Here is a 21227-nt window from a genome sequence, read left to right as displayed (position 1 = left end):
TGCCTCTTCACCCCCGGGAGACTCACCTCGGACGAGCCCGACTTCTTCTGCGCCGAGCCTGAGGGGAGAAGAGCGCCAGTCAGCCTGCAGACGTCCCGACATTTTGCCACTGTCACCAGGACCCCTCCCTGGCCATCCCATCACCAAGAATCGCCCCCAAGCCATTCCACCGTCAACAGGAGCCCCCGCCAGGCTGACCCACAGGGGCCAACGTCAGGGAGACGCAAGCCGCGGGCCGAGTGGACTGGGTGGCCGGGAGAGTGCAGGCCACGAGGACTGGACCGTCACCCTGGACTGGGGGCTGGGGTCCCAGAGCCAGTGAGAGGTGGCCCAGGCCGGGAGACCGTCAGCCTCGGGCAGCATGGGGACCTGGCTGCACTGGTGTCACCGTGGCTGTGAGGGGCCGATGCACACACCTGACCCACCACTGCCGAGATGCTGGGTCCCGGGTGTCACAGGGAAATCAAGTGACAGAAGGGAGCTCAGCCCACAGCCCGGTCCCCAGGGCCAGGGCAGCAGTCGGGGAGCTGTGGTCAGTGGGAACTGGCCGGGCCCCTGGGCTGAGCACAGACAGCCCCTGCGGGCAGAAGGGAGCGGGCACAGGAAGGGCCAGGGACCTCCATTCTGCCCTGCTCCCTGACAGCCTCTGGCTGCGGAGGAGGCCACTCTGGCCGGTCTGTGCCCCAGGGCAGGGCACTCTGGGCAGAAGGGGGGTGCGCAAGTGCTACCAGGCAGTGTCTGCCAGGGCTCAGGGTGAAGGGCTGCAGCACCAGAAGGTGGCGCCTTCACCCTGAGGCACCGGCTAGCCGCTGCGGGTGGAACCCAGGGCCTGGCGCACAGGCCACAGACCACAGCCTGGCCTGGACCCCTCCAAGGACTCGCGTGGACCTCCCAACTCTCCCTCTGAGAAGAGGAGACTGATGGTCAAGGAGGCGAGAGGATCCGACCAGGTCCAAGTGCTGGGACAGGGCCTCAAGCAGACACAGCCCCCCCCAAAGCCACCAGGGAGCAGGCTCACTCTTCCCACTAGGGCGACGACCACCTGTGGGGAGACGGGACCAGGGCACGAGGAGTGGGCTTCAGCCCCAGGCCCTCCCAACTCATCAAGGCCTGGCGGGAGGGCAGCGTGGACAGCAGAGGAGGGGCCTGGGCCTGGGATGTGGGACTGACCTGCTCAGGGTCCTGGAGGAGGAGGGACACTGGGGACAGGTGGTCAGCGCTGCCCTGCTGGCCTCTTGGGCTGGCCTGTCCCTGCAGAGCCTCCAACCCTTGCGCACCTGTTTCCACACCCAGAGTGACCCTGGTCATGTGTGCCCTCAGCTGGTCAGAGGCCCACCGTGCACCCTGCCCTTGCTGGGCACAGCCCCATATGTGTCAAAGGGGACCTGACGGGGTCAGTGGGCGCACGGTTCTGTCCGGGTGGTGCCGGGGGGCAGGGCAGGCTCTGAGAGCCTCGACAGGGACCCTGACGCTGGCCTGGGGGTCCCGTGAGCATGGGCAGCTGGCAGGCCCGGCGGGGGCAGATCTGGCCAGGGGAAGGGCAGCTGCCCAGCTCTGCGTGGCCCGGGCACACCAGGGGTCTGCGTCCTGTGCCCCAGGAACTCCCAGAAGGTGACCGTGCTGGGAATGGGGTCAGCAGCTATGACCAGCCGGAAGAAGCTGTGCCGGGTGGCCCACAACCGTCCCCAGGGAGAAGTGACAGACACAGATGCTCATGGAGGATGACACAGGAAGGCGGAGGCAGGACGGTGACACGTGACACGCAACCACCAAGGAACACACTCAATGCCACCGTCCGACGTCAGGAGGGACCTGGGCAGGTTCCCGCTCTGACCCCTGAGGGTTGGCCCTGCCCACAGCTCGGGGTTGGCCTTCCAGCCTCCAGAATCGAGAGAAGGGACTCCCGCTATCCTGACGCCCCTCTGTGGTCACCTGCACAGCATCCCCGGGGCCCAGTCCTGCCCTGGCCACCACCAGGCGGTGCAGGTGGCAGTGTTGGTGGGGCACGGCCCAGAGCCGGGTGGGGCCATGAGGGGTTCAGCTAGAGCGTAAATGGCCACAGTGAGGGGCCGCGGGGCCACGCAGACGTCCAGGCTGGGGGAGGCCAGGGCTGGGGGAGGCCAGGGCTGGAGCTCGGCCCCATGTGGGCGCCCCTCTGAGGAAGCCACACAGCAGACTGCCCTCCTGGCTGAGGGACATCCCTGGGAGGTGGCCACCGCAAACTGGTGCTGGCGGAAGGTGCTATGGGGACAGGGTGCTCGGGGCAGCTCACCGCACAATTCCCAAGGGCCTCTGGGCCCGGGAGGAAGGCAGAGGGCAGGAGCCGCAGGCTGCGGTGGGGTGAGGGCCGCCGGGGCCTCTGGGCCAGCCCGGCCTGGGCTCTGCACCGCCACCTCCCAACACAGAGGGGCCACAGCCCTGGGAGGAGACGCAGGGAGTCCAGCACCCCGCGCCTGGCAGAAGTGCCAGCCACAGCACGGCCCGACAGCCCGAGGACAGCCCTGGCCGAGGGCCCAGGGTGACGGGGATCAGGAGTCCAGGAAGGCCTCGGCGCACAGGGCCGAGGGGCAGAGAAGGCTGGGGGCAGCGGTGCAGCCTGGGGCACTGTCCTGTGGGGCTCCTCCCAGCCCCCCAGCTGTTTTTGAGGAAATCAAATTTTAAAAATAGTTGCAGAAGCTACAGGCGGCTGCGCCCACGTGGGGCTGGGCTATGGCGTCCCCCAGGACAGCCAGGCTTGGGCTGCAGATGGGTCCCCTGCCTCATGGGCTCCCCACCTGAGGGCCAGCGGGGACCCTGCACCACCCAGCCCTGCCCCTTTGGGCAGCCCCCTGCTCTGCCCTGTCCACCAGGAGCACTGGCGCCAGGGCTGACCAGGCCTGCAGGGGACCGGCCAGCCACACCACCTCCTGCCTGCTGGGCACGAGGCCCTCTTGCCTCAGTCTCTCCCGACCCTCCCAGGCACCTCTGCCTGGACTTGGCCCCCATCCTGCCATCCCCCTGCCCCGTCCCACAGCCCCTTCCTGGTTCCCTGGCTAGTCTGACCTGTGTGCGCTGACTGACTGACTGACTGACGGATGGACAGACGTCGCCTCTGGGCACAGCAGGCCTCAGCTGGAACCTGAGGCCGAGAGCAGCTGGACGGGGCCACCTCACGGCACCCAGGGAGGCCGGCCAGGTCGGCAGGGCCAGGGTGAGCTCGTCATCGGACCCCGGCCCCAGGGGGCCGAGGGGCCTTGAGGACAGGAAGGAAGGGGAGGAGGTGGGCAGGGCACAGGACCCACAGGCAGGGCTCTGCCTGCCAGGGTCAGGCCCGCCCGGGAGACACAGAGCAGGGGGGCAGGAGGTCACTCGGTCCGCATCCCCAAGACACCTGCTGATCCAGGCCACAGCCACAGCTGTGGGGAGTCTGGGCTGGACGGCCGGACAGGGGCAGGGAGACCAGCTCCATGAAAGGGGCGGCCAGCGAGGTGGGCAGGCGCAGCAGAAGGGGATGCCCACCCTGCCCTGGACAAGCTCAGCCAGCCCACTCCAGCTCTGCCCGTCTGCCTTCACGGGCCCTGGCCGCGGGCACCAAGCCACAGCCCTGCTCGGCTTCCCCTGCTCCAGCCCCAAGGGCTCCTCCCCGGGCCTCTGCCCGGCTGCACCCTCAGCTGCCCTCGGGGATTGCTTCCCTGCTCAGACCTGGCTCACAAGTCACCCCAGAGAGGCCCCACGTCCCCACCTCCCCAAACGGTCCCTCGTCCCCCGCCCTGCCGCCCAGCACACGCCCGTGCAGAGGGCCGAGGCTGTCCCAGCAGCAGGAGCAGCTAGGACGGGTGGGGCCCAGGACCCCAGGGGTCAGGAAGCAGGTCACTTCCCCACGTGCTGGGAGACGTGTCCTTTGGCCTCCTGCTCTGGAGGCTACTAGGAGGCCAGGCCAGGCCAGGCAGGGGCTCCGGCACAGGCGAGAGCTGGGGAGGACGACAAGGGCTGCTGGCCACCCGATGGACCCTGCTGCTGACCTGTCCAGAGGGCTCATGTGGCCACGCGACCCGCTGTGACACGGGGAAGCGGGCAGCGAGGATGGTGTGTGTCCTCAGGGCTCCCTGCGAGGCCATGCGGGCAGAGTGGGCAAAGCCGCACCAGAGCCCCGGCCACCCCTGGGGCACAGGACACGTGAGTGGAAGCCCCCTTGGAGTTCACGCTCTGCCGACCACGCCGCCAGGCGAGACCCGCAGCAGAACTGCCCGCGGAGCCCACCGGACACAGCAAGCGAGCAGCAGTTGGCTGGGTCCCCAGGCCCGGGGCAGAGGCAGCAAGGGCACCTGGAGCAGCCGGACGGTCCTGCGCCCAGAGCTCCCAGAACAAGCCCTGGGCTCAGGGCACAGCCCAGCCCAGGGTCAGCGGGACAGGGCGGGCTGCCTCCATGGTCAGCCGCAGGGGGACCTTGTGAGAGCAGGCCACAGAGACTCCTCCACCAGAACACGCCCAGGACTGGAGGGTTCAGAGATGGGAGGGGACAGGCCACGAGGGGCAGGGGACTGCCTGTGGGGACGGACCTCCTCCTTTTGGGGTGATGGAATGTTCTGGAGCTAGAAATGGTGGCCGCAGGGCACTTGAGGGTGTTAGGAACTGAGCTCACACTTGGTGAAGACGAGCTCGCGCTGTGTGGACCCCACCTCAAAAGACAAGTGCGCCCCAGCTGCAAAGCACTGCCCGAGGCCAGGAGCCACAGATCTCCCCAACACGCCCTGCCAGGCCCTCGGGCTCCTGTCTCCAGAAGCGGGTGGAGGCAGACTCGGGGCTCCCAGCCTTGGTGAGGTACTTGGTCCCACAGGCGGATGCTTCGCCCACCTCCGTGGCAAAGGCCTCCTGCACCTCAACCCTCCACTATCAACTGAGACTTTGTGAACGCTAAGAACCAACTGCTGAGGAAGAAACAGAGGCCCACAGTGGCCCAGGAGCTGACGCGCCTTGACACACAGCTGTGGGTGGCTGGGCCAGGTCCTGTGCCCATGCAGGCCGGGGTGAGCAGAGCTGCCCGCAGTGCACCCAGTGGCCGTGCCTGAGGCCTCGCTCTCCTAAGTGCACCACATGCAGCGTGTGGGCCCCCTGGCACGCCAAAGCCTATGCGCTAAGCCAGGGGCTCCCTGGGCACTGCGGACACTGCACAGCTCTCTCCAGGGTGGCGTGCTGGGGCCTGCAGGGTGCCGAGCAGCTCCCTGACTTCCATCCACCCCAGGCCGGGAGCTCCCGGTAGTGACGACCACACATGGCCCAGTGTCCCTGGGGCGCAGTACCCTGGTGAGACCCACAGCAGGAGCCCCTGTGGCCACAACTCCTGGATGAGAAGTTCACGACGCCGGTGACGCGGCCCTCCGAAGCCCTGCAGCGTCTGGAGTGCCAGGCCCGCCCCAGCCAGACCAGGTGGCTGTCTCACGTGGGGAACCAGCAGCTCGGGGTGGTCCAGGGCCCAGACGCTGCTCCTGGGAACCAGCACCCAGCCAGCGGGGCAGGCCAGAGGCTCAGGCGTTGGCCAAGAGGCCTTGGACCTTGCTGGGCAGCCCCACGCCTGGTCGCCCGCACAGGCCGCCTCCCTGGCTCACGGCTGAGGCAGCCCAGGGCGCATCCCAGCTGCGAGGCTGGGCGTGGAGCTGGCTCAGCGGCCTGCCTGGCCTGTGCTGCCTTCCTTCCCCCACCCCTGCACCTCAAGAGGTGCTGCAGTCGGGCACCTGTGGGCCCCGGGCCTGTCACGGCCGGGCTGAGTCACCTCTTCTCACTATGGCCACGCACAGGACTTTGGAAATACCTGAGCTGCCCACAGCCACAGGCAGAAAACCTCCCGTCCAGAATGGCTCAGGAGTTCAAATGGACTCACGTACAAAGCCAGCCATGGACATGGGCTGGGCAGCCCTGCGGCAGAGCGTCGCCTACATGCAGGAGGCCCCGCTTCCACCCCAGGAGCACAGCGGCCACACGCGCTGGACAGCGGTCAAGAAACTGAAGGAAGGCCGGTATCGGTCCTTCCGTGGAGTGCTGGCCTCCGTGCCCAAGGGCCACCCCAGAGCCGCAGAGCAGAGCAGACAAGAGGCTCAAGAGAGAAGGGGTGGTGCGGGGGGACGCTGCCCCCACCTGAAACATGTGAAGCCCAAGTCTGGGGAAGTGTGCGCGGCCACGCGTGGTGCAGGTGCTGGCCAGAGCAAAAGGTCAGGAGAGAGGAGGAGACTGGGGGGGCAGAGTCCAGAAAACCTACAGAACCACTGACCAGGCCTCGCAGCTGAAGGCATGGGAGACGGTGGCCGTAGGCCATGTGACATGCTGAGGCCGAGCGCAGGTGTGCTGTGAGGAGGACCCAGGCAGGCAGCCCCCACTGGTGTCACGGGTGGCCTTCACCGGCCCATGCAGACAGTCCTCTCTGAGCAGCAGGGACGCGTCGGACTCCCCAGCTTGAAGGGCACCAAGACCAGTAGCTGCTGTCCCCCTTGGGATACTGAGCAGGCCTGGGCCTGGGCATTTTGTCAACCAGAAACCAAGGACGTGTGGGTTCCTGCTGTTGCCGGGACCCGGCCTCCAGGCTGAGGGGAGAGGCTGAGAACCCAGCAGCTGGCCGGCGGCTACCGTCCGTCAGCAGTGCTGGCCTGGTGCTGGGCGCTGGAGTGCTGGGCTCCATCCCAGGACCGTGACGGAAAGGGAACGCAGGACGGAAAGGGAGGGCGGAGGGTGGGAGAAGGAAGGGGCCTCTCCAGGAGAGTGCTGGAGAGGAGGGGACAGGGCAGGGAGCCAGGAGGGGACAGCGAGGCAGGCAGTCTGCAGCTACAAGGGTCAGGACCTGAGGAGGTGAAGCTGGCATTCGGGCCCAGGCACACAGTGGGTCCACCACCAAGATGGCTGCTGGGTTCCAAAGGCCTCAGGGAGCCCTGGACGTGGCTGGGTGCTCAGGACTGGGTGCATGGGACATGGCACATGCGCTGCCCCTGCTGGGACTGGTGGGGGGTGGACACCCTGCCTGCTGCCCCTGTGACGGCGGGAGACCAGTGTCCAGATACAGCCCGGCCCAGCGTGCTCCCATGCGTTGGACTCGGCGTCCTACTACCCCTGACCCCTGTCCCCTCCCTAGACGGGGCTACTCGAGGATGAAGCCTCAGCCAAGGCCAGCACAGCCTGGACGTGGCTCTGCTGCGAGCACCCACAGGGAGCTCTGGCCTGCACTCCTGCCACGCGGCTGGGCCTGGGACACAGTGGACACCCCGCATCCTCAGGCCTGGTCCCAGAGCCCGCCCAGCTCCCGCCATGACCAGCTCCCGTGCCCACGCTGCACCTGGGCGCCAAGTGCCCACGAGGGGAGTGGACGGGAGAAGGCAGCCCCTACCCTGCTGCGGCTGCTCCCCATGCAGGGCCACTGGCTCCTCCACTCAAGGCCCACAGAGCTCCTTAGTGCTGGAGTGAAGGCCCCCAGCCGCCACACCCCCACCCGCCCGCCATCCCCCCGCCGTCCCCCCTGTCCCCCAACTCCTGTGGGCCTGTGGAAGGAAGCCGCTGTCTGCACCCCACCTGCTCTACAGACCCCTGTGGAGGGCAGCCCTCCTGCCACACCTCCCCAGCCTGTCCCTAGCTGGTCAGCCCCACCCTCTCCCTGGGCCAGGAGCCCCGGGAGCAGGTGCAGGCTTGGCCAGCCTGTTCACACAGTGCCCATCCACCCAGGACTGTTCTCCAGTGGGGAAACAGGCTGGGAGTGGAAATATCAGGATGTTTTGTCTTGACTTCAACAGAACCAGGGAGCCGCGTGGCGCACGCCAGCCAGTCCAGTGGCTCGGGAGGCTGAGGCAGGAGGATCATGAGTTCAAAGGCAGCCTCAGCAACTTAGCGAGGCCCTAAGCAAGTTGGTGAGACCCTGTGTCTAAATGAAAAACAACAAGGGCTGGGGTATGCCTCAGGGTGAAGCACCCCTGAGTCCAGTCCCCGGCAAAACAAAGAAAGAAAAAGGGGGGAGGGGCCCCTCCAGGCCCAGCAAAGCTCCCAACCTGGTCTTTTTTGGCTGTAGATGGACACCACACCTTTATTTACTTATGTTTACGTGGTGCTGAGGATGAAACCCAGGGCCTCGCACAGGCTAGGTGAGCCTCTACCGCTGAGCCCAGCCCCAGCCAGCCCCATGACCTCTTTTTACAAATAAAATTTACCGGCCCATGGCCACTCCCTTCCCTCATATCAACCACAAGACCCCCCCCCAGCAGTGGTGGGCTGACCAGGGACAATGAAGAGCTCCTGGCCCTCCACAGGAGACGCCTGCAGACCCTGGCTAACTGAGGAGGCTGGAGCAGCAGGCTTCAGGTCTGGAAAGAACCAGGGGCCAGAGGCTGTGGTCACCTGCTGCAGTCCTCCTTGCTGACCTCCCACCAAGGCAGGCACCTGGTGTCATGGGTGTGACCTGAGACGGTTCAGCTGTTCCACAGAAAGCACCAGAGCTGCTCGGATCACATGCTCACCTGATCCGGGTGACCTGCGTCTCTGCACCCACAATCATTCTGCTCCAGCGTGGGATACAGGCGGGGCAGCCAGGGCCTCCAGCACCTGAGGGGACGCACCGGACAGCTCAAAGTTGACAGCACTGGGTCTGGGAGACAGCTGCCCCCAAGCACCTGCCGGAAGACCACGCCCCTTCCTGGCCAGAGGGTCCCTGGTCCTCGCTCCGGTTGGGCAGGGCCAGCAGGCCACAGGCCTGAGCCTCCCCAGCAGCAGGAGCCGGGGCAGAGGCTGCTCCTCACACCCCGGGCACTGCCCAGGCCCAACCCTGCTGGGGCAAGGTCTGCTGGGGCCCCTGGGCACACAGGACAGAGAGGCCCGGAGGCCACAGGAGCACCAGGGCCACAACTCAGGGCCCCCGCTGGAGGCACGAGGACCAGGCGCGTTGCCGCGTCCACCCAGCTCTCAGATCCCGCAGGGGAAGCCGCTGCCTGCCGGGAGGACGTGCAGAGCCAGCAGGCCAAGGCCAGCCCCGTGCCTCCAGCCCAGGGCCCTGGTTGCGTGATGGCCACTGCTGGACCCAGGCCTGGAAACCGCGGTGACGTGGGTCACTGCTCACAGCCTCTGCCCTCCTGCGCCTGCTGGTCACACAGCAAGAGCCAGCGGACACTCCTGGACCCAGGTGGTGCACGCAGCCTTCCTGGAAGGGAGCCATGGGGCGTGGGCCCGGCAGCACCGCTCCTCACCTCTCCCTGACCGGCTGCCCCGCAGACTGCAGGCCATGTCCACCCTCCAGACCTGGGACCTCCTGGAGGCCAGGCTGGGCTGAGCTGGACCAGGGGAGGCCCTGCCATGGGGTGCCGCCCCGCCCATCCTGGCCCTCCGTCAGGGACATGCCTGGCTCTGCACCGGCCATCCCCACCACAAGAGGCCCCGAGGACACGGGCCAGGCACTCTGCCACTGCAGCTCTGCCTGTGGCCACCTGGCTACAGAGAGGTCTGGACTGCCCCCTCTCGAGGAGGAACCCCAGGGCTCCTCGAGAGGAAGATGGGGGTGAGAGCTGCCAGCCCAGGGGACAGAGGTGCACACAGGGCCCCCAGTGCCCCACCACAGAGCAGGCCTGCCACTCCTCTGCCCGGAGGGCCTCAGGCCACTCTGGCCAATTGGATGAGGCAGAAATGGCACCATCACCAAATGTCCCCAGCCTGGGGGGCAAGAGGCCGACTGGGTAGCAGTGACCCCAACTGCCCTTACAAACACGCCCAGAGAGGAACTGCCACTTGCCCAGGGGCGCACAGCACGCAGGGCCCAGGCCATGAGGCCTGGCGGCTCGCCTGGCGCTGTGGTTGAGGGGCTGGAGGGCAGGCACCTCTCTATGGCCCTCGCGCCCCCTGGGCCTGGGTCCCTGCATCTACAGAGATGAGATTCTGCTGTCAGCTGTGACCTGCTCAAGGCAGCCACCAGGCCCCTGGGGATACACAAACGTGAGAATAGGTCACCTGTTGGCCGGGTTGGGCACTGTCCCAGGGAGCCACAGAAATGACCTCGGGATGCCCGTGGACCTGGATGGGTCCTAGGGGCACTGCTTGGCCAGGTACTGCCTCTGCTTCCCTGGACGCCACGGCAGGCGCAGGCGTGAGTCCAGAGAGGCAGCGGCTCTCGAGTCCTAGGAGCACCTGACCAGGAACTCCCCACACGGTCAGCCGGAGAGCTGCCCACCTGGCTCCTGCCCCTGCTGGCCAAGGACGAGCTCGGTGGGGCAGCGGAGGAAGGTGCTGCCACCACCACATAGGCTCGGTGCTGCGGCAGCTGGCCCTGCAGGTCAGCGGCACAGGGGACGCCCACGACGGGTCAGCTGATGGACACCAGAGGTGGCAGGTGCAGCAGCCGTGCCTGTCACCCCAGGTGTGCCGGGTCCCCTCCCAGCACCGGGGAGAAGAACACAGACAACCAGGCACCAGCCAGTCCGTGTCGGCCGCCTGCGCAGGACAGCGTCTCCAGCCAGCGCGGCAGCGGGCCTCACGGGGGCTCAGATGGCCGCTCACTGCGTGTCCGGGGTCCAGCGCACTGGGGCCCTGCCCACCTCGGCTTCCACGCTGGCCTGAGTGACAGAGGACCCAGGGAGGGAGCACGGGCACCACGGCCAGTGAAGGACGCCAGGGCCCCAGGGGGCGGCCACGGGCTTGAGACCACCAGGCACCGGGCAGTCCCCAGGGCGCAGGCACCAGCCCCAGGACGGTTACTGAGGCCTCACGGGCAGCTCCCCAGCGGCTGGGCAGTCCCCGGGCACTGCCCAGGCAAGTGGAGACCTGCTCAGGGGTCCCGGCAGGCAGGTGAAGCGCGGGGGTGCCCACCCCAACGCCCGACGTCCGCTCTCCAGGGCCTGGAGGGGCCTGGTGTCAGAACAGGTGTGGGGGACAGCCACACGCTCACAAGAGGGACGCCGGGGACCCGTGCGACAGGCCAGACTGAGGGACGACTCCTCGAGCTGTCCTGGGAACAGAGGCAGGAAGGGAGCTACAGGGGCCGCCCGGGAGGGGGTGCAGGCCCTGGGGACAGGACCGGTCACACCTCCCTCTCCCAGCACAGGGCGGGCGGACGCGAGCTTCCCCACCGGCTCCAGTGGTAAACAGGAAGCCGGTCACCAGGCTCCGCGGCCCCCCCATCGGCCCGGGAAGGGCACTGCTGGGCAGGGTCCCAGGGCCCGGGCCTGGCCACCTCTCGTACCCCTGTCCTCAGCAGAGCAGAGGCAGATGCCCCTCCAGCGGCCTGGGGTGGGGTGCTCCCGGCACCCCTCCTGGAGCTCAGCTGTCCTCCAGCAGTGCCTGACGGGCAGAGGCCGCTCTTGCTCCTGAGCAGTATGGGTGGCCACAGGGACAGCAGGAGGACCAAAGAGGCCGAGGGAGCCATCGGCCCATTCCCAGTTGACCCGCGCAGGTCCCAGGAAGCTCGCTGCCTCGCTGGCAGCCTGGACGGTGCCGTGGTGGGGTCTGAGCAGCCCCCCGGGTTCATGCTCCAGAAGCCGGGTCCTCGGTGCGCCCACAGCCCTGGTGGCCGTCCCCAGCACAGAGAGCAAGGCAGAGGTGGGGCCTGGCAGGCGGTGGCGGGGGCTGCGAGTATCCCTTCAGCTGGGATCAGTGCACCCACCACCTCTCAGGAGGCCAGGGCTGTGGCGCCCGCTCGGGAGGCTAAGACAGGAGGATCGCGAGTTCAAAGCCAACCCAGGCCACAGCAAGGCGCTAAGCAAGTCAGTGGGACCCTGTCTCTAAATAGAACACAAAATAGGGCTGGGACGTGGCTCAGCGGCTGAGTGCCCCTGAGTTCAATCCTCAGTACCCCGCCCCCCACACAAAAAATAAGAGTCTCAGGAGGCACAAGCAGGAGGATTGCAAGCTCAAGGTCAGCTTTGCAGCTTAGCAGGACACTGTCTCAAAAATAAATAAATAAAACAAAATGGGCTGGGGATGAAGCTCCCTGTGGCTCCCCGGGCTCCACCCCAGGACCAAACACAAGGCCGGGGCGCACACCTGTCATCCCAGTGATGGGGAGGCTGAGGCAGGAGGATTGTGAATTCGAAACCAGCCTCAGCGAGACCCTGTCTACATAAAAACTAAGAGGGCTGGGATGGGGCTCCGTGGTAGAGGCATCCCAGGTTCAATCCTGGGTACCAAAAAAAAATATCCCGGCCTGGATCCCAGACCCTCTGGCTCCGCCCCACCCTGGGAGGTCTCTCTGGCTCACACTTCTGCCAGGAGGACACAGGAGGCCATCGCCATGAGGTCCTGCCTGAGGGCAAGCAGGCAGAGCTGCCCCGTCTGCACTCCCAGGCTCTGAGACCCTTCCCTGCGCAGCGCACACGCTGGGCACTGCCACAGGACACAGCGGCCTGCCAGAGCTGGGCCCCAAGCCTGGAGCCGGGGCTCGGCCTGCCGCCCACTCAGGGAGGCTCCCACACCTGGGGCCTCGCCATTGAAGCTGCCGCTAGCTCAGTGTCCAGTCCCCAGGCAAGGAGGCCTGCAGGGTGTGGGGTGGCCGCAGCGCAGGGTGAGGCGGGGCCCTGTGCGGTGCTCTCTGACCCAGCGTCCAGCTCCACACTGCAGCACCTCCCGGAGAAACACACTGCCCTGTCCACCGGGCACCGCTGACTCCCGGGCCTCGCGGAATCCCACACAGCAGTGACGCTGGCTGCTGGGGAGTCCCCGCAGGTGGCCGGTGCTCGCTGCAGCTCTGGCCACTGCCTCCACCGCCTTAAGGCAAGGAAAACCCACGGGCCAGTGACGCGGCTCAGCGCAGAGCCCACCCAGCACCCGAGGCCTGGGCTCCGTCCAGAGCCATGAAAGTGCCACGCAGCACGCGGCACTTCGAAGGGCGTCCGAGCCCCAAGCAGGCAAGGAGAGGGCCGGCTGCCCGGCCGAGAAGGACAGAGATGCCCTGATGCACCAGGACACGGCCCAGACGCGCAGGATCGGAGAACGCACCCAGGGGACCCTCAGCCACGGTCCAGAGCACGGCCCAGGACAGCAAAGAGCCACCAGGAGCGGCCTGGTCAGCGCAGCCCCTGCAGCTTCCCTAGGACACCCCCGGGAGAGGGGCCACTAGCTGGAAGAGACCTCAGACAACCCCAGCGCAGGAAAGGGCTTCCCATATCTGATGGCAAACCCAGGAAGCCCCAAGGAAAGTTGGTCACCGTGGAAAACTAACACCCGCACGAGAGGAGGTGGAGCGCACTGCCCACGCTTGGCCACAGATGGCAGGGCACGCCATATGCAAAGAGCTCCGGGGAATCAACAAGGAGCTGCTCGGCTGCAAAGCAGGAAGGGCCACCTGGTGCCCAGAACCCAGGCGGGCCTGTCCCCATGCAGTGACCTTCCTCCCCAGCTCTGAGAGACAGGTCACTGCTGGAGGGGTGAGGGAGCCCTGGCTACCCGCTCCTGGAGCCGAGGAGACAGGAGCATCAGAAAGGAGAAGATGCCTCCGGGCTCCTCCTCTGATTCCCACTGAACAAACTGGAAGTCACCAGAAGGGACACCAGAAGTCACCACGCACCCCAGGGTGGCAGCAGCGACAGCAAGCGGCGGGGCCTGGGCGGCTCAAGACAGGACACACCCCTGCACCTCGATCCCCAGGGTCTAAGGACGTCGATGTCTTGGCCCTGAGCAGGGGCGGCCCTGTGGGGTCAGCCAGGCCAGCACCCGCCCTGCACCCAGCTGGACCCGACCAGTGCCCGCCTGCCTTGCCCGCTATCTGCTGCTCAGGCCACCAGGCTCTGCTCTTGACAGAGACCATCTGACCCACCTGGGGACATTCAGCAGAGGCCTCTGCTCGGCATCTGCACGTCCACCCCCCGGAGCACAGGGACCTTTCTGGGCTCACTGCGCTGGGCCCCCAGAGCATGTTTCTGGGGGCTGATGGCCAGCCATTGGCCAAGGGCGTCCTCGGGCTCTGCTGGCCTCCTTTGGAGAGGAAAACAGGGAAGCCACTGCTCAGAGGCCAGGGCTGCCAGGACTGAGGGTATGCGCCCCGACACGGCCCTTGGCACCCCACAAGGGCGCCCCTGCCCTGGCCTTGGGGGTGCCCGCAGCCAAGCCACCGCCCCAGGGCTCAGCCCCAACCCTCCAGGGTCCTGCTGCCACTGCACCCCTTCCTGCCACGTGGCCAGAGGGAGCCTCTAAGACACAGGCCCTCTGGCAGGGCCACTCACTGTCCCCAGAACAGAACCACGTTACCTGCCAGGCCCCACCCGCCTGGCTGCTGTCCCCACACTGACTTCGTCCTGCCACAGGGCCTTCGCTGCCACCGCCGACTCGCGCACCCCGGCAGCCACTTCTTCCTCACGCCGGCAGACCAGCCGCCTCCTGCCCTGCCCTCCCGTCACCCCTCGTCCCCCTCTTCTCCTGCCCACTGTGTGGTGGCCGTATTGGGGTGCAGACTGGGTACCTCTGGCCTCGTGGGTCGGATGTCTGGGTCCCACCTCTCAGCTCAGTTCTGGAGGAGACTGTACGGGCCCCGCGCGGACAGGGCTTCCCTGGACACTGCGGGCCGTCGCTGACCCTGGCCCTGTCTCCCTCGCTGCCCTCTGCACGCTCAGGGGCAGCGGGGGAGACCCTCTGGCCACAGCTCGGTAAGGAGCTCAGCCGCCCCAAGGACACTCCACACCCACACGGGTGGCCTCCGGGGAGGCCGAGATGCCAGGCCAGAGGGCCTTGGTCACGTCACACGGCCAGGAAGCGGCCAGGGGTGCCAGGGGGCTTTCTGCCCCAGGTCAGCCTGGACCCAGGCCTGCTGCCCTCTCCTGGAGAAGGCTCTGAGGGCATCCCGCCAGGCCCACACGCGGCTCCTAGCAGGCCCTCCTCTGCAGGCCGCCTGCCACCTCACAGGGCCTGCCCTGGTGCTCCTGGAGCTACGGTCCACCTGTGGGGCGCCGGGCCGCTCCAGAGCCAGGCACCTGGGAGTGCGGCCCACTGGCCAGCGCCCAGACCTCTCCTGAGGGGCAGAGCTCTGTAGAGCCAACCATGCTGGGAGGTGACAGTGCTGTGGTGGGGAGGGCACGGCAAGGGGCAGACGGAGGGGCTGGAGGCCCGGGAGGCTGGAGACAGAAGTGAGCGAAACTTTGAGGAGCTAAGGATGCGATGACACAGATCCAGGAAAAGAACATTCCAGGAAGAGGCTGCAGCCCCTGCAAAGGCCCTGGGGCAGGATCCAGCCTGGTGAGCTGGAGGAGCAGCCCACACAGCGGGAACAGGGAGGGGATGGGGCAGGTCATGCAGGGCTCTGTGGGCTACAAGGAGGACTTGGCCTTTGACCTTGAGTGAGTGGGCGCATGCAGGGCTGTGGGCAGGGGAGGCAGGACCTGGGCCAGTCCTAAGGAGTCTTGAGGAAGAGGCAGGAAGCGGGGGTGGAGCCGAGGCGCTGGTGCAGACTGGTGGAGGCTGTGGCTGCGCCAGGTGGAGGCCGAGGTGCCGGAGCTGTGGGCAGACACTGCCTTGGTTTTGAAGGCAAAGCTGACATAATTCGTCACCAGATTAGATGTGGGGGTGGGGCACGGATGAGGCCACTATTCCACGGCCTCAGGAGACAGGGTAGCAGGGGATGGCTCAGGAACCCCCAGACCACAGCTCAGGCCAAGCCCATGGGCAGGCTCCGCGGTGTCTGACCCCCAAGCCTCCAGTCATCCCAGGAGCCCTGCCGTGAACTAGGCACCCCGGACAGCCCCCATGTGCCTAGTGGCCACAGTAACTGCCATAAGCCAGCTGGGCAGCCTGTTCCAGGCTGGGCATCAGGAGCCAGGAACCCTCAGAGTGACCAGATTCTAAGCACCAGCGAGAAGCGTTTCACCCACCATCAGACTGGCAGAAACCGCCACGGTGGGCCCCCCGGGAAGCCCTGAGTGCCTCTTCAGTCTTCCTGCCCTTCACCGAGACACTGCATGGCTGGGACACCAAGTGCCAGCACTAAGCACCAGTCACAGGCCCATGTTCAGGGACACACAGGTGACCCTGCTGCAGCAGCCAACCCACCAGGACAGGCCCCAGCAGGGGTTGGACAAACCCCAAATGCAGAGGCCTTGGCAGGCAGCAATGGATACAGACAGTGCGGTCCCCACCCCACATCCCGCCCAGAGACCATGCACAGAGGTGAAGTCACACAGCAATGGAGGGCCAGGCTGGAAGTGTCACCCAGCAGGACTGCTCTGGGCTTCCTCCTGGGGACAGACACCAGGCAGGAGGCCCAGATGCTGCAGATGGGAAGCAAAGAGTCACAAGACGAGGCGCAGCGGTCCTCGTGGGGACCCTGCCGGGCAGGCTGCACAGCATCTGGACACGTGGCTGTCACGGCTGGAGAGCCCCTAGCATGGAGGAGGCCAGGGACGCTGCTCAGCCCCTTAAAATAAAAAAGTTCCAGCCCCAAATGCCATGGTGCCGGGCGGAGGCACTGGCAGGAGGCAGCCTGGTGGGGAGAAGGGGCCGCTGCAGCGTGACCACTCACAGGTGTCCACTTATGTGCGTGCTCACAGGGCAGCAAGAAGGGGCGTGGACCGTCACCACGCCCAGGTGGGCAGAAGGGGTTCCCAGGGGCAGCAGTGTGGAGCCCGTGCCCAGCTGGCACTGGTGGGTCGTGTTTCTGTGAATTTCTGGGACAGGAGGGCAGGCCACTCCTTATCGCCCGGCTCCCTGCTCAGATCAGCCACTCTCTGTCCCCAATCAGATCGCAGAGTCCCTGATAAGGCAGATGTCTGCCGCGTGGCTTTCTTGTGGTCAGTGGGTCTGAGGCGGCTGTGTCCCTGAGCTGCCCAAGCAGAGGGCTGATGCCAAGCAGAAGTTGGGCGGGCTGAGGAGGGACCCAGCTGGGGCCCACTGCCCCACAGGCTTCCTCCTCCATGCCTGGTGCCGGCCAGGCCACCAGGTGACAGCAAAGAAGGAGGGCGAGTGGCTCCTGGGGCTAAATGGGGTCACCTAGCAGGCGGCTCCAGATGGCGGTGGGGAAGGAAGCGGGAGGCCTGCAGTGGGGATGGGCAGCCTCAGACCTGCATCGGGGGCTGCGTCGCCCTCGCCCTTGCGCCTGCCCTGGCAGCACAGCACCACCTCGCCTTGCTGCCAAGGAAGCTCGGGCCGGTGGAAGCTGGGGCTCGGAGGCAGACACCACCACCCTCGGCCACGGCCGCCTGCGGGAGGCGGGGGGAGGGTTCTGCAAAACCGGTAACTTCCTATGTGGGAGCTTGTGACCTCACGGAGAAGGAACCTTCCGTTCTCTGGGCTCTGCACACCGCCCCGCGGGATGCAGCCCAGGCCCAGGCACAAGGAAGCCTGCACAGCAGGTGCCGCCACTGCCAGGCAGCAGCCGGGAGACGACAGGGCGAGGGCTCCTCACTGCACTTGCCCTGACACGGACTGCACCTCAAAACACAGTCCCCCTAGAGCCCCTGTTTCACAGGGAAGTAAGCTGAGGCCAGGAAAGGAAGGGACAGCCATTGCCAGCACCCAGCCTGGAGACTTCCAGAAGGAGGAATGACAGGACCAGGAGGCTGCCCCAAAGCAAAGGTCCACCTCCACCCCCACGGCCACAGGGTGACTGCTTGTGGGGGAAGGCCCAAAAGGTGACAATCGCAAGACGGGCAGCCCAAACTGGTGGCTCCGGGCCGGGGGTGGCATCTGGGGCAATGTCACCCCTAGCCCGGAAGCGCCTCGGAGGTAAGGCGCCCACTAGCATGGGGGTGCCCCAGCATCCCGCACACCCGGAGCAGCCCCTCGCCGACAAGACCGGGGAGGCCGACCCCTCTGCGCCCTCGGCAGGAGGCAGCTCGCCCACCCTGCTTCCCAGACCCGGTCCCCGCAGGCGCGAGGACCCCTCTTCCCCGCATAACTCCAAAAGGGGCTCCCTCCACCCACAGGCCCCAGACCGGGCCCCGCACCCACTCCCGCCCCCAGACCGGCTGTCCCTCCAGGGACCCCAGAGCGGGCGGGGCGCTGCAGCCTCGCGGCCCGCGCGGCGCGTCCCCCGGGCCGGGCGTGGGGCGTCCCGGCGCCCCCCGCGCGCGCCCGCGAGTGGAATGCTCCGGCGAGCCGGCCGCGGGTCCCCGCGCCCCTCCGCGCCCGGGAGGGCCCACTGCGCCGCGGCGGGGGGGAGGGCGGGCCGGCCCATTCGCGCCGAGGGGGGCGCCGCCGGCCGCACCGTTACCTGACGTCGCCCCGCTGTCCGACGACCAGGCCGCCTCCGCGGGCACGGCCCCCGCCTCGGCACTCTCCGCCTCGTCCGGCACCTCTAGCTCCATGTCCGCGTGCGGACCGGCGGCGGCGAGGCCCGAGGCAGCAGCCGAGCTCGGCCGCCGCCGCTGAACAACAAGCGCCGCCGGCCCAGGGCGGAGGGAGGGGCCGCCGCGCGGGGGCGGGACCGGGGCGGGGCCAGGCGCTGACGTGCGGCTCATACCGCCAATCGGAGATCGGGGGCTGGGCTTTGCGGCCCCGGCCGGAAGCTTCGCGAGCGCCCCCGCGTGTCCAGGGATGGAAGGACGGCGCGGTGTCTTCAGGGTAGGTCAGGGGTAGCGCTGCGCACTGGAGCCGCAGGTAACATTCGCAACCGACCGCAGCAGCGTTATTGTTCCGCCACTTCGGTTACGCACGGTTCCCGGGACGTTTCGCGCTGCCTGTTATTTCATGTATTGTACATGAAACAGTCAAGAGTCTGCATTATTCCTCAACACCGTAAACTGCATTACATAATATTCCTATTACATAAAATACATAATGTATTCCCTAAGTTGTATATCATGTGCGTGAATAAATACTGAGATTTGGAAAAATAATACGGAAATAGTATGGAAGTAAGGCTGGGGTCGAGGCTCAGGGGCAGAGCGCTTGCCCAGCATGTGGGAGGCACTGGGTTCGATCGTCATCACCGCATATAGATAAATAATAAATAAAGGTCCATCGATCACTAATAAAAGCAGCCGGGTGCACGCCTGTGATCCCAGCGGCTTGGGAGGATCTCGGGTTCAAAGCCCGCCTCAGCAAAAACGAGGCGCTAAGCAATTCAGTGCCACCCTGTCTACATAAAATACAAAATAGGGCTGGGGTTGTGGCTACTGGTCAAGTGCCCCTGAGTTCAATCCCCAGTACCCATCCCCCCCCCCAAAAAAAATAACTAGTAAGAATATTTTTTAAAAAATAGTATGGAAGTATAAATTACCTATGTGTATATTTGCATATTATATTAAATAATGAGTTTACCTTACTCATATCATGCTTGCATTTATGTTTTATGAGTGACACAAATATATAAGTATTTACATTTGCATATTATGGTTACATAGGATAATATTAATGCATTGATACTAGTAATATAATATGTATCTATATGAGTAACAAATACATAAGGAAAGAATTGCATTTGTACATCATATATAATACACTTACATTATTCATGTACTAGTACTCATTTACACTTATATGAACTTACGGAGTTATAGGAGCACATTCACACATAAACACAATGTACATAGGTAAATATCACTAGATGGGCAGAGGTAGTGGTCAGTGACTGGTATGCATGAGGAACTGGGTTGGATCGGTGGCACCACATAAAGATAAACAAATAAAGGTATTGTGTTCATCTACAACTAAAAAATATTTTAAAATACTATTACTTAAGTATATACATGTATACTTGAAAGCTTATATCTGTATCTATGTGTACATAGTAAATTCTTATTATTTGTGAATATCAACAATAAATGTAATATGCTAACCATCTGTTGTGTTTTATTAAGCATAATATATATATACATATATATGATATATGTATATAAATATTAACATCAGTAAGCCAAAATGTGTGTTACTATAACATAAATGTTATGACTCTCCCACCTTTTTATTTTCTGGTACTGGAGGGCTGGAACCTAGGGTGGTCCACACACTGGGCAAGTGCTCTACCACTGAGCCACGTCCCAGCCTTTTTTAGTCTTTATTTTGAGATGGGGTCTTGCTAAGTTGCTGAGGCTGGCCTTGAACTTGCCAGCCTCCTGACACACACCGTGGCTGGGATCACAGGCATGTGCCACGGCACCCAGACTCCACATGATTATTTGAAATGCTAAATTGTGGGGCTGGGCTGGGCTCAGCGGTAGAGCGCTCGCCTCGCGTGTGTGGGGCCCTGGGTTCGATCCTCAGCACCACGTAAAAATAAATAAATAAAATAAAGATGTTGTGCCCACCTACAACTGAGACATAAATATTAAAAATAGACTAAGTCGTGAGCGGTGACGTCCACTCCAGGCTCAGAGGTCTGCGTGGTCCTGAAGCCAGGGACTGGCTCTCTGCGGTTCCAGGTCTCCGTGTCCCTCACTTCCACGCTCCTGGCAGCCTGACACCTAGGTGACCTAGGCACCGTCCTGGTTCTCTCCTGCAGGTGCACGACAGGGGCCCTCAGGCCTCTAGCCACCTGCCCAAGGGACCGGGTGGGGACTCCGCTCCTGCTGAGCGCTTGCTCACACACCAGGCCCTGGTTCCGTCCCACACCACACCCTGCCAGTGGCTCCGGATCCCGCAAGAATGGTGCTCCGGTGGGTCCTGCAGGTGGCACACGGGGACAGGGGTCCTGCTGCTGAAGCACCATGATGGCTTTGCTACGGAGAGGCTCGGCGGTCAGGAATCCCGAGGTCCTGGTCTGGCTGTTAATAAGCTGCTATTAATAGTTCTGTTCATTAACCGTCTCCGCTGGGGGCAGCGTGGCCCCTGCTAGTGAGGAGCGGCCTGATTCAGAGGCCTGGACCTCCTCTCTCAGGCAGTGGGAGGCTAGAGGCCGACAAGGCTGGGCTGTGGGGCCTGGGGATGGATCGGGGGGGGGGGGGGGGGGGGACGGGACCAGGAAGCCGGGCAGGTGGTTGTCAGACCTCGGCCCCAAGGATGCTGTGGCAAGGCTGTGCGGGGGCCCAGGAGGCAGATCAAGAAAGGGAAGAAATGGCCAAGGCCCCAGGGAGGGCAAAGGGGCCCCCATTAGCTGTGCCCAACTAGAAGGGAGTCCACCCAAAGGGGACAGGCACAGTGTCAGGCATCAGACCGGTCCACACAGTGTGGCCCACCCACATCCTCAGCCCCGAAAAGGGAAGAAATCTGACACCTGCCACAAGGTGCCCTGAGGACACAGTGCTCAGTGACAAGGCACAAAGGGGCACACACTGCAGGGTCCACCCACAGCAGGTCCCTGGAGTCCTCAGGTCCACAGAAACAGGAAGCACCAGAGTGGGAGCCAGGGGCTGGGAGGGGACCGGCTAATGTTGAAGGGACAG

General features: G+C 64.8%; 1 protein-coding gene across 12 annotated transcripts in view; it reads right to left on the bottom strand.

The window, feature by feature from the left end:
• Pip5k1c (phosphatidylinositol-4-phosphate 5-kinase type 1 gamma) overlaps positions 1 to 18295 on the bottom strand; it is a 35693-nt gene extending 17398 nt beyond the window's left edge. For 5 of the 12 annotated variants that reach the window (XM_077109668.1, XM_077109680.1, XM_077109688.1 and 2 more), the window contains exons 1-3: positions 18119 to 18295; positions 8466 to 8550; positions 27 to 58 (exon numbers count right to left, since the gene is read on the bottom strand). In XM_077109668.1, the coding sequence (XP_076965783.1) occupies positions 27 to 58; positions 8466 to 8550; positions 18119 to 18212 (211 nt within the window). In that variant the 5' untranslated portion in view covers positions 18213 to 18295. Of the gene's footprint in view, positions 1 to 26; positions 59 to 416; positions 470 to 6244; positions 7111 to 8465; positions 8551 to 15293; positions 15409 to 18118 lie in introns of those variants that run through there. The other 7 variants (XM_076851492.2, XM_076851510.2, XM_076851463.2 and 4 more) reach the window with 5 other exon arrangements.
• Between the last annotated feature and the right edge of the window lie 2932 nt (positions 18296 to 21227).

Source organism: Callospermophilus lateralis, chromosome 1, assembly GCF_048772815.1.
Source record: "Callospermophilus lateralis isolate mCalLat2 chromosome 1, mCalLat2.hap1, whole genome shotgun sequence".
In the NCBI taxonomy this organism is placed as follows: Eukaryota; Metazoa; Chordata; class Mammalia; order Rodentia; family Sciuridae; genus Callospermophilus; species Callospermophilus lateralis.
This window is presented reverse-complemented; position numbering and strand designations above follow the sequence as displayed.